Source organism: Amblyraja radiata, chromosome 13, assembly GCF_010909765.2.
Source record: "Amblyraja radiata isolate CabotCenter1 chromosome 13, sAmbRad1.1.pri, whole genome shotgun sequence".
In the NCBI taxonomy this organism is placed as follows: domain Eukaryota; kingdom Metazoa; phylum Chordata; class Chondrichthyes; order Rajiformes; family Rajidae; genus Amblyraja; species Amblyraja radiata.
In genome coordinates, this window is record NC_045968.1 from 9,830,312 (window position 1) to 9,843,911 (window position 13,600).

General features: G+C 44.9%; 1 protein-coding gene across 1 annotated transcript in view; it reads right to left on the reverse strand.

Annotated features, from left to right (window-relative positions):
• si (sucrase-isomaltase) overlaps nt 1-13,600 on the reverse strand; it is a 191,940-nt gene that overhangs the window by 174,507 nt on the left and 3,833 nt on the right. Inside the window, 3 exon segments of the mRNA XM_033031193.1 lie at nt 1,993-2,102; nt 2,508-2,628; nt 12,932-13,020. Of these exon segments, the coding sequence (XP_032887084.1) occupies nt 1,993-2,102; nt 2,508-2,628; nt 12,932-13,020 (320 nt within the window).

Consider the following 13,600-nt stretch of genomic DNA (forward strand, 5'->3'; position numbering starts at 1 on the left):
TTTTGTGTCAAACTTTGGTGTAAAGCAGCATCTGCAGTTCCTTTTTTAAAATAAGTTATAAATTTGCAGATGCTAATTTACAAATCAAATGCAATAACAAAACAGAAGGCTTGTTCCCAACACTTTTCATTAACGGCTTTAGTATCTAATTTTTTTGATAATCAGATGCAATTAGTTGAATGAAGAGGTAATATTATAACACATTATATTCTATTTTGGTCAAGTGAGTATTAAGATCAAGTTAAAGTATAGGGTGGCACAGCGGTAGAGATGCTACGTTACATTGCCAGAGACCCGGGTTCATTCCTGACTACGTGTGCTGTCTGTACGGAGTTTGCATGTTCTCCTCGTGACCTGCGGGGGTTTTCTCCGGAATCTCCGGTTTCCTTCCACACTCCAAAGATGTACAGGTTTTAAGTTAGAAACATAGAAAAATAGGTGCAGGAGTAGGCCATTCGGCCCTTCGAGCTAGCACCGCCATTCAATAAGATTATGGCTGATCATCTAAAATCAGTACCCTGTTCTTGCTTTTTCTCCATATCCCCTGATACCTTTAGCACCAAGAGCTAAATCTAACTCTCTCTTGAAAACATACAGTGAATTGCCCTCCACTGCCTGCCCCATATTCTTAAACTGTGACCCCTGATTCTGGACTTCCCCAACATCAGGAACATTTTTCCTGCATCCAGCCTGTCCAATCATATATACATTTCTATAAGATCCCCTCTCATCCTTCTAAAGTCCAGAGAATACCAGCCCAGTTGACCCATTCTTTCATCATATGTCAGCCCCACCATCCCAGGAATTAACCTGGTGAACCTACGCTGCATTCCCTCAATAGCAATAATGTCCTTCCTCAAATGAGGAGACCAGAATTGCACACAATACTCCAGGTGCAGTCTCACCAGGGCCCTGTACAACTGCAGAAGGATCTCCTTGCTCCTAAACTCAAATCCACTCACAATGAAGGTCAACATGCTATTAGGTTTCTTCACTGCCTTCTGTACCTGCATGCTTACTTTAATTGACTGATGTACAAGGACACCCAAGTCTTGTTGCACCACCCCTTTTCCTAATCTGGCACCATTCATAATAATAATCTGCCTTCCTGTTTTTGCCACCGAAGTGGATAACCTCACATTTATCCACATTATACTGCATCTGCCATGCATCTGCCCACTCACCCAACCTATCCAAGTCACCCTGCAGCCTCATGGCATTCTCATCGCAGCTCACACTGCCACCCAGCTTTGTGTCATCCACAAACTTGGAGATGTCACATTTAATTCCCTCATCTAAATCGTTAATATATATTTTAAATAACTGGGGTCCCAGCACCAAGCCTTGCAACACCCCACTAGTCACTGCCTGCCATTCTGAAAAGGACTCATTAATTCCTACTCTTTGCTTCCTGTCTGCCAACCAGTTCTCTATCCATGTCAATATCCTACCCCCAATACCATGTGCTCTAATTTTGCACACTAATCTCTTGTGTGGGACCTTGTCAAAGGCTCTTTGGAAGTCCAGATACACCAAATCCACCGGCTCTTCCTTATCCATTCTACTTGGAACATTCTCAAAAAAATTCCAGAAGATTAGTCAAGCATGAATCCCCCTTCATAAATCCATGCTGACTTTGACCGATCCTGCCACTGCTTTAGTTAATTGGCTTCTGTAAAATTGTCCCTGGTGTGTGTAGGATAGTGTTAGTGTGCGGGGTCAGTGCGGACTCGGTGGGGCTGAAGGGCCTGTCTCCGCACTGTATCTCTAAGCTAAACTATTGTCCATTTACAACAGTTGGAATAAACCTGTTCTACCTATTTAAAACATAAATAAAGTTCAGCAATAGCTTTTGACTCTGTGTCAAGGATGACAAAGAATTAATAAAATCTATAATGAGAGAATGCCGTATGGATTGTTCAATGGGTAGTTAGAATAAAAGGCTGGTAATAAGAAACAGCAGGGTTTTAGCTCTCAACAAAGCACACCAACCTTGAATCGAAAGCGATTTGCTGTCTGCATTTCCGCAGTCAATAGCAATGTTTCAATATCCTTTCCATAAAGAGAGGGAGAGGGCAATCGATGCAACTCACTCTCAAACCCTGTTTCGAAATAAGATCCCGGTTAAATGCACTCATCAATAAAATCATTCATTTCTTGTCATAAAGGGCGGCGCGGTTGCGCAGCGGTAGAGTTGCTGTCTTACAGTGCCAGGGACCCGGGTTTGATCCTGACTGCGGGTGCCATCTATACGGAGTTTGTACGTTCTCCCCGTGACCCGTGCGGGTTTTGCCCGGGAGCTCCGGTTTCCTCCCACACTCCAAAGATGTACAGGTTTGTGGGTTCATTGTTTTTTGTAAAAACTATGTACGTTAGGTATGTAGGAAAGTGTTAGTGTGCGGGTTTGGCGCGGGCACGGTGGGCTGAAGGGCCTGTTTCTGCGCTGTATTTCTGAACTAAACTAAACCAAATGCAGACAAACAAATTATTTCAGCCGCTGTACAGACCTGTTGGGGTTTCAGTTTGACTTTCACGTATACTGTATCCAACATTCGAAGCAGTATAGCACCAGGGCCCATTTCCAGTTGCCACTGGTTTCCAGCAACAGCCCCGGGCTTCACAGCCTTCCTATGGAAAAGAAAAATGGAAGAAAGTTAGCCAGAATTTACTGAGAAGATTGTAGTATTGTCAATGATAAACACATACAGCTGGAGCAACTCAGCGGGTCAGGCAGCATCTCTGGAGCAAAGGTATAGCTGACGTTTCTGGTCGAGACCCTTCTTCAGACCGAGTCGGGGGAAAGGAGAAACAAGAGATATAGATACTGATAATAGAATAGAATAGAATAGTTTCTTTATTGTCATTGTAACATGAACCATGTACAACGAAATTGTAAAATGTCAGCCAGTCAGCGCACCATTCAAACATTTCTAAAAGCTAACGATACATACAAGGTAAAATATAGAAGAAGTGAATGGAAGAAAAACCTTTTCACCCAGAGAGTTGTGAATTTATGGAATTCCCTGCCACAGAGGGCAGTGGAGGCCAAGTCACTGGATGGATTTAAGACGGAGTTAGATAGAACTCTAGGGGCTAGTGGAGTCAAGGGATATGGGGAGAAGGCAGGCACGGGTTATTGATAGGGGACGATCAGCCATGATCACAATGAATGGCGGTGCTGGCTCGAAAGGCCGAATGGCCTCCTCCTGCACCTATTTTCTATGTTTCTAAGATGTGTAAAAAAGTAACAATGATACAGGCCATTCTGAGATGTCGTCGAGGTGAGAACGAGTTACAGCGAAATATGAGGTGCTGTTCCTCCAATTTGCATTGGGCCTCACTTAGACAATGAGGGAAGGCCCAGGACAAAAAAGATCAGTGTGGGAATGGGAAGGGGAATTAAAATATTTGGCAACCGGGAGACACTCGCTATTGCATCTGTGGCACAAAAATCGAACAGCAACCAGGAACAAGCAGAACACACGATGACAAGGTCAGATGACTGGCCACGTCATTCCCCTGTAACCTGGAGAGAAAAATACCATCTCACAGTCTGCCTCACCATCCCAAATACAGTATACTGAAATATAGTTACAGTTTGTCACGTGTAACGAGGTACAGTAAAATGCTTTTGTTGCATGTTGACCAGGCAGCAGAAAGACAATACATGATTACAATTGGGTGACGTTTCGGGTCGAGACACTTCACAGGTGAGTCTGCGGAGTTCTTTGGCATGGAAGGCTGTGGAGGCCAAGTCAGTGGATATTGTTAAGGCAGAGATAGATAGATTCTTGATTAGTACGGGTGTTAGAGGTGATGAGGAGAAGGCAGGAGAATGGGGTTAGGATGGAGAGATAGATCAGCCATGATTGAATGGTGGAGTGGACTTGATGGGGCAGAATGGCCTAATTCTACTCCTATTCCTTATGGCCTTAATTGGCTTCTGTAAATTGCCCCGAATGTGTAGGATAAAACTAGCACGTGGGTAAACGTTGGATGATACAGAGTGGAAACAGGCCCTTCGCCCCCACCGAGTCCATGCCGACCAGCGATCACCTGCACGAACACATCTTGATGGTATGACATGCGACTGGTCTCCCAATAGAAACTAGAACCCTTTAGGGTCTGTCCCACTTAGGCGACTCTTTAGGCGACTGCGGGGACTAGTTTTAATGGAATTCACCTACGACACCAAAAATTGTCACCACTGTCGCCGAAGATTTTTCAACATGTTGAAAATTTTGCGGCAGTCGCCTGTAGTCGCCCAAAAAATCGCCTAAGTGGGACAGGCCCAACCTCTGTTGAACTCGACGGCAATTTAAACTGATTTAATCTGCCTCCATGTGGCAGATTAAATCTGCCTCTATCCCTCCATGCTCTGCCGTTCATGTTCCTGACCATCGATCACCCATTCACACCAGTTCTACGTTATCCGAGTTTTCCCATCCACTCCCTACACACGACGGGACATTTGCAGAGGCCCATTAATCTACAGACCCGCACGTCTTTGGGATGCGAGAGGAAACCGGAGCACCCAGAGGAAAGTCACACGGTCACAGGAGGAACGTACAAACTCCACACAGACAGCACCAGAAATCAGGGTATCTGACGCTGTGAGGCAGCATCTCTACCTGCTGTGCCACCGTGCTGCCCTAGCTGAGTATTTTCAGCATTTTGGGAGGTTTATAATCCATCCAGCTCACAGATGTCTTCAGGAGATAGTCGCCATCCTTGCCCAATCTGGCCTCCAATCCCACTCTTAAGTGGATATAGACACAACTGTAGTAACTCAGCGGGTCAGACAGCATCTCTGGAGGAAAAGAATACGTGACGTTTTGGGTCGTTTTCTCCAGAGATGCTGTCAGACCCGCTGAGTTACTCCGGCTTTTTGTGTCTCTCTTTAGTTGAAACCAGATCTGCAGTTCCTTCCTGAACACCACTCTTAGACTGCCTTCTCAATCCACGAAGAAAGAGGAATGAACAACTCTGACCACCACAGAACAAAAATTGCTGCCTTTATTAACATTGGCTGCAATGCGTGTCATAATGCTCGTGACAATTTTTTAGATAGACAGTCAAACGCAATTAGTTACAATCACCAGTTTATATCAAAGATGATTTTGCAGATTGTTGTCTATAATAATCGCCATATTTGATTCCTCCCCCTCCCCCCGCGCGGATGCCTGAATTGATTGTTCAAGTTAGGTCATTCTTTCCTGATCCAGCTTCACTGCTTTACTGAACAGAAAACATCCTTTACACTCGACACAGAAAACGTCATGCCTCACTAGTTTAATATCCTAATGGATGGGTCTACAAAATGAATGGGATAATGAGGCACAGTACATTGCCACTTCGAAAAATGGTCCTGCAAATTGAATTTGTGCTCTCCAACCATTAAACTGCCTTGTTGAAAGTGTGAGGTAGTTTCATGGCAGAAGTGATACTGAAGAATTAACGCTGACTCTCAGCAAGTGGCACAGTCGTGGGGTTGCTATCAGCTAGGTGTTGATAGTTTCATTGACACCTCACAGCTCAGGGCTTTTTGGGCAAGTACATAGATCATAGAACAGTGTGTGTGCATGTGTGTCCGTGTGTGTGTGTGTGTGTCCATGTGTGTGTCCATGTGTGTGTGTGTGTGTGCGTGTCCGTGTGCGTTTGCGTGCCCGTGTGCTTTCGTGTGTGTGTGTCCGTATGCACACAAAGTGCTGGAGTAACTCAGCGGGTGAGGCAGCATCTACGGAGAGAAGGAATGGGTGACGTTTTGGGACGAGACCCTTCTTCAGACTGATGTCGGGGGGGGGGGGGGGGCGTGGGAAAAAGATAGAAAGTGGGCAGAGACAGAAGGACGTTGGAGAACTGGGAAGGGAAGGAGGGAGAAAGCAAGGGCTATCGGAAATTAGAGAAATCAATGTTCATACCGCTGGAGTGTAAACTACCCAGCTTGGGTAGTTTACACCCCAGTTTGGGTAGATAACACCCCAGCGCTATGAACATTGCTTTCTCTAATTTCAAATAGAACGCAGGACATCAGGAGATCATACAAACTCCATACAGACAAGAACCCATAGTCAGAATCGAACCCGGGTCTCTGGAGCTGTGAGGCAGCAACTCTACTGCTGTGCTATCCAACAATGGGTCTCCTGTTGTGTAAACCAGCATCTGCAGTTCCTTGCTTCTAGTTTTTTTTATTGACCTGCTGTCTCCTTTCTGATCCAGTTTATTTCATATCATGTGCATCTCTTATCTGTGTACACCATTCCCCGAGGTAATTCTTATCATATTTAAATCAAATCAGCCGAGCTGCACAGATAAAGAAGGGAAAGTCATCCAGACCTTATCACAGGGACAAAGTGCAGACGCAAATAATTAAACAGCCGACAAATTAATTACAGAGCTCTGTGATCTAGGTGCAATGCATAACCAGTAATGGCTCTAGGATGGGTAAATAAGTGACTGCAACGTCTGTCAGTCTGAAGAAGGGTCTCGACACGAAACGTCACCCATTCATTTTCTCCAGAGATGCTGCCTGTCCCGCTGCGCTACTATGCATTTTATGAATGAATAAGTTTATTGGCCAAGTATTCACATACAAGGAATTTGCCTTGGTTCTCTGCCCACAATTGACAACATGACATACAGTGACAGTTACGAATGATACATAAAATATTAAACATTAACAATACAACATTATTGTTTAAACACGTGATTAAATAAAATACCAGAGCAAAAGGAGGCTACAGGTTTTTGGTTATTGAGTGGAGCTACTACTCGTGGGGAAAAAAGCTGTTTTTATGTCTGGCTGTGGCAGCTTTGACAGTCCGGAGTCGCCTTCCAGAGGGAAGTGATTCAAAGTTTGTGGCCAGGGTGAGAGGGGTCAAATACCCTTGCAGTGTATTTATCTATGCAAACCAGCCTATCTATGTAAACCAGCATCTGCAGTTCCCTCCGCAGGTCAATGTTAATTAGAAGTAGGATTGGAGAGCAGTTTTTAATTATTGTCCCAAACAAAATATCATAACATCATATGGCATAGGAGCTGAATTCCAGATTCAGGGACAGTTTCTTCCCAGCTGTTATCAGGCAATCAAACCATCCCACAACTAGAGAGCAGTCCTGAACTAATATCTACCTCATTGGAGACCCTCAGACTATCTTTGATTGGACTTTGAAGATAGACAAAAATGCTGGAGATACTCAGCGGTGAGGCAGCATCTGTGAAGCGAAGGAAATAGGCAACGTTTCGGGTCGAGACCCTTCTTCAGACTGATTGGACTTGATTGGACTTTACAGGCTTTATCTTGCACTAAGCATTATTCCCTTATCATAAGGTACACAAAAAAGCTGGAGAAACTCAGCGGGTGCGGCAGCATCTATGGAGCAAAGGAAATAGGCAACGTTTCGGGCCGAAACATTTATCATATATCAGTACACTGTGAATGGCTCGATTGTAATCATGTATTGTCTTCCTGCTGACTGGTTAGAACGCAACTAATACATTTTAGTTGAGTTTAATTTTACTTTAGAAATATAGCACGGAAACTGGCCTATCAGTTCAACGAGTTTGCGCCGACCAGCGATCCCCGCACACTAACCCCGTCCTACACACACTAGGGATAATTTACAATTTTACCAAAGCCAATTAACCTACAAAACTGCACATCTTTGGAATGTGGGAGGAAACCGGAGCAGGCGGAGAAAACCCACGCAGGTCACAGGGAGAAGGTACAAACTCCATACAGACAGCACCCGTGGTCAGGATTGAACCTGGGTCTCTGGCGTTGTAAGGCAGCAACTCTACTGCTGCGCCACCGTGCCATGATATATATCATTGCAATTGCTTCTTCAGAGCACAGTATCTTTCTATACGTTTAACAGTGAATGAAAACAGACAATGAGAATCATACAATCATACCAGTCTGAAGAAGGGTCTCGACCCAAAATATCACATATTCCTTCGCTCTATAGATGCTGCCTCACCCGCTGCGTTTCTCCAGTATTTTTGTCTACCTTTGAGAATTATACATGTACACTAAACTTCATCATCAAGCATTTCTCATTTCTAGAATACATGGTTTACTAAGCTATTTTAGCAAAGGAGGAAAGTAAAAGATTTTGTCGAAAGTGCAATCAGCAATAAATTCTTAAATGTATTTAAAGAAAAACAGATCCATTTTGGGCCATTTTTCTAACTTCATTAGCAGTCACTTCATCGTGAGAAGCTTGGCATTACGCTAAGTGCTGCCATTACTTACAGAGCTGTGCCAATCCACAAAAAGCCCTGTCATTTCTCACTGTGCTCAGGAATTTCTCAGCAACCGTTGTCAATCTGCATCACTGTTACCTTCGCCCATGCGGTATGAAGATAAGATCATGTGATAGGAGCAGAATTAGGCCATTCGGCCCATCAAGTCTACTCCGCCATTCAATCATGGCTAGCATCTGGCACACGTACTAATCAAGAATCTATCTATCTCTGCCTTAAAAATATCCACTGACCTGACATCCACAGATTCACCACCCTCTGACTAAAAAAATTCCTCCTCATCTCCTTCCTAAAAGAGCCCCCTTTAATTCTGAGGCTACGACCTCTAGTCCTAGACTCTCCCACTGGTGGAAACATCCTCTCCACATCCACTCTATCCAGGCCTTTCACTTTTCTATACGTTTCAATGAGGTCCCCCCTCATTCTTCTAAACTCCAGCGAGTACAGTCCCAGTGCCACCAGACATCACCACTGCCAATGCTAAACAGTTTTCTTTCACTCGGCTTGCCACCCCTTCATTAATCACTGCATCCCCACATCAATTACCAACATTTGTGCAGCACCTTTGTTGTATCTTTCCTCCTAATGCCTCAAAGCACCAGAGACACCGGTTCGATTCTGTTTCGAAATTGCCCATTCTCGCTGTGATTTCTATCTGGATTTCCAAAAAGCCTTTGACAAGGTCTCACACAAGAGATTAATTAGAGCACATGGTATTGGGAGTAGGGCATTGACATGCATAGAGAACTGGTTGGCAGACAGGTCCTTTTCAGAATGGCAGGCAGTGACTAGTGGGGAGCCGCAAGGCTTGGTGCTGGGACCACAGTTATTTACAATGTATATTAACGATTTAGATGAGGGAATTAAATGTGACATCTCCAAGTTTGTGGATGACGCAAAGCTGGGTGGCAGAGTGAGCTGCGATGAAGATGCTATGAGGATGCAGGGTGACATGGATCGATTGGGTGAGTGGGCAGATGCATGGCAGATGAAGTGCAATGTGGACAAATGTGAGGTTATCCACGTTGGTGGCAAGTACACAAAGGCAGATTGTTATCTGAATGGTGTAGGATGGAACTGCAAATGCTGGTTTAAACCGAGGATAGACACAAAACGCTGGAGTAACTCAGCAGGACAGGCATCATCTCTGGAGAAGGAATGGGTGACGTTTCGGGTCGAGGCCCTTCTACAGACTGATTAGGGATAAGGGAAACGAGAGATATAAACAGTGATGTGGAGAGATAAAGAACAATGAATGAAAGATATGCAAAAAAGTAACGAGGATAAAGGAAACAGGCCATTGTAAGCTGTTTGTAGGGTGAAAATGAGAAACTGTTGCAACTTAGGTGGGGGGGGATAGAAAGAGGGAATGCCGGGGCTACCTGATGTGAGAGAAATCAATATTCATACCACTGGGCTGTAAGCTGCCCAAGCAAAATATGAGATGCTGTTCCTCCAATTTGCATTTAGCCCCACTCTGACAATGGAGGAGTCCGAGGACTGAAAATGTCCAGCAACCGGGAGATCAAGTTGGTTCAGGCGGGCTGAGCAAAGGTGTTCCGTGAAACGATCGCCCAGTCTGCGTTTGTTCTCGCCGATGTACAAGTGTCCACATCTTGAACAACGGATACAGTAGATGAGGTTGGAGGAGGTGCAAGTGAACATCTGCCTAACCTGAAAGGACTGTCGGGGTCCCTGGACAGAATCAAGGGAGGAGGTATAGAGGGTCAGGTGTTTCATCTTCTGAGGCTGCAGGGGAAGGTACCTGGGGAGGGGGTGGTTTGGGTGGGAAGGGATGAGTTATCCAGGGAGTTGCGGAGGGAACGGTCTCTGCGCAAGGCGGAAATGGATGGAGACGTGGCTCGGGGTGGGATCACGCTGGAGGTGGCTGAAATTTCGGAAATTGATGTGCTGTATGCAACGGCTGATGGGGTGGAAGGTAAGGATTAGGGGGACTCTGTCTCGACTAGGTGCAAGTGTAGCAAGGGCGGAGCTGTGGGGTACCGAGGAGACACAAGTGAGGGCCTCATCTATGATGGGAGAAGGGAACCCCTGTTCCCTACAGAATGAGGACATCTTGGATGTTCTAGTATGGAACACCTCATCTTGGGCACAGATACGGTGTAGACGGAGGAATTGGGAGTAGGGGATAGAGCCTTTGCAGGGAGAAGGGTGGGAAGAAGTGTAGTCTAGATAGCTGTGAGAGTCAGTGGGTTTGTAATAGAAGTCACTCATTAGTCTATTTCTTATGATGGAGAGTGAGATCAAGAAAGTGGAGGGAGGTGTCGGTGATGGTCCAAGTAAATTTGAATGCAGGATGATAATTGGTGGTGAAGTCCATGAGTTCTACATGGGTGCAGGAGGTAGCACCGATGCAGTCATCAATGTAACGGAGATAGAGTTTGGGTTAGGGCCAGTGTACGCCTGGAACAGGGATTGTTCAAGGTACACAAAAATGCTGGAGAAACTCAGCGGGTGCAGCAGCATCTATGCTGAGTTTCTCAGCTGAGAAACCCGTTGAGTTTCTCCAGCATTTTTGTGTACCTTCGATTTTCCAGCATCTGCAGTTCCTTCTTAAACAGGGATTGTTCAACGTACCCTACAAAGAGGCAGGCATAGCTGGGGCCCATGTGGGTGCCCAGAGCTACGCTTTAGACTCAGTGTCTGAATGGTGTCAGATTAGGACAAAGGGATGTGCAGAGAGGCCTGGGTGTACTTGTACATCAGTCACTGAAAGTAAGCATGCAGGTACAGCAGGAAGTGAAGAAAGCCAATGGCATGTTGGCCTTCATTGCGAGAGGATTTGAGTTTAGGAGCAAGGGGGTCCTACTGCAGTTGTACAGGGCCCAAGTGAGGCCGCACTTGGAGTATTGTGTTCAATTTTAGTCTCCTAATTTGAGGAAGGACCTTATTGCTATTGAGGGAGTGCAGCGTAGGTTCACCAGGTTAATTCCCAGGATGGCAGGACTGACATTTGATGGAAGAATGGGTCGACTGGGCTTGTATTCACAGGAATTTAGAAGGAATGAGAGGGGATCTTATAGAAACATTAAATTCTTAAAGGATTAGACAGGATAGATGCAGGAAAAATGATCCCGATGTTGGGGAGTCCAAAACCAGGGGTCACAGTTTAAGAATAAGGAGTAGGCTATTTAGGACTAAGATGAGGAAAAACTTCTTCACCCAGAGAGTTGTGAATCTGTGGAATTCTGTGTTTCACAGAATGCAGTTGAGGCCAATTCACTGGATGTTTTCAAGAGAGAGCTCTTAGGGCTAAAGGAATCAAGGGATATGGGGAAAATGCAGGAACGGGGTACTGATTTTAGATGATCAGTCATGATCATATTGAATGCTGGCTCGAAGGGCCAAATGGCCTACTCCTGCAACTATGTTTCTATGTTTCTTGTGTTGTAAGGCAGCAACTTTACTGCCGAGCCAGAACAATTAATTATTACTATAAACCTTACAAAAACAAATACAATAAACTAAGATTAGACTACTTTCATGCGAATGACATTCATTAATGCAGGAAAAACATTAATTAACTTATCATCGGTATTTAAACCACCATCAATCTTAACCAACTACATCCACTACAGATAGGCACAAAATGCTGGAGTAACTCAGCGGGACGGGCAGCATCTCTGGAGAAAAGGAATAGGTGACGTTTCAGGACGAGACACTTCTGCAGTCACGAAAATAACTAGTAATGCCCCTGTCCCACTTAGGAAACCTGACTGGAAACCTCTGGAGACTTTGCGCCCCACCCAAGGTTTCAGTGCAGTTCCTGGAGGTTTTTGTCAGTCTCCCTACTTGCTTCCACCACCTGCAACCTCCGGGAACTGCACGGAAACCTTGGGTGGGGCGCAAAGTCTCCAGAGGTTTCCGTTCAGGTTTCCTAAGTGGGACAGGGGCATTAGTTTCTAAAACACTAATTCTTCAGTGAATGAGATATCATCAGGTGTGCAGCTAATTATAACCAAGAACCAAGAGAAATTTTCTTTTCAGATCAGGATTTAACGCAAAAGATCAGAGAAGTTATCTGCAAATGAGAATGATTATCTCACTTTTATCCGTTAGTTCAAAGCTGTACACATTAGCTTTTCAATGATACGCCTTTCATGTTGTACACCAAAATGAGGACATTAACCTCAAACATGCCTCCATAATACATTAGTTTCCAACATCCTGTGAATCATCTTACGAATCATTTCTGGGGAGATTCATCAAGACCCAGCAATAAATGTTGAGACTTGTGCTTTTGAAAGTGGGTTGTTACCAAGAAGGAATCTCAACCCCTATCCATATCCTCCAGAGATGCTGCCTGACCCGCCGAGTTACTCCTGCCCAAAAATAGACACAAAATGCTGGAGTAACTCAGCGGAACAGGCAGCATCTCTGGATAATAAGAATGGGTGACGTTTCGGGTCGAGACTCTTCGTCAGACTGAGAGTCAGGGGAGAAGGAGGCACAGACATACGGAAAGCAGAGAAAGCAAGGGTTTCTTGAAGTTGGAGAAGTCAATATTCATACCGCTGGGCTGTCAGTTCATCCCGCCCATTGTGCTTTGCTCATGTTACTGCAACGGTGTCTTGCTCAAAATAGCCCGACATCTTTTTGCACACAAGTTCGTAGAAAGTTTTTAAAGATGTTTTCTAACCCTACCTTTGTGGCCCCCTCATCTGGAAAGCAGTCAACTCGATCATTATCATGTACAATGAATGGACAGCAAGGAACGAAAGGCTGGGGTTCGTCTGTGGAAAATACAGAGTCTCAGCAAAATCAAATACAAATGATCGGATGATACCAAATATCTTAAATAAAGAGATTCCCATATTAAATTTTCAACTGAGGTAACTGATAACAATTAAAACGTTGGAAAACAAATCCTTCAAAATCTAACTCTTAATATAATTTCTTCACGTCACAAGAAATTTAGCTTATCAAATATCGCCTAAAGATCTAGATGTTGGTGGGCCAAATGCAGGCAGGTAGGACTAGTGAAGATGGGACAAGTTGGTTGGTTTAGTTTAGTGATACAGCGCGGAAACAGGCCCTTCAGCCCACTGAGTCGGTGCCGATTAGCGATCCCTGCACATTAACACTATCCTACACACACCAGGAACAATTTACAATTATACCAAGCCAATTAACCTAAACACCTGCACGTCTTTGGAGTGTGGGAGGAAACTGAAGATCTCAGAAAAAACCCACACAGTCACGAGGAGAACGTACAAACTCCGTACAGACAGCACCCGTAGTCAGGATCGAACCCGGGTCTCTGGTGCTGTATGTCAGCAACTCTACCGCTGTGCCACCGTGCCGCGCTTGGTT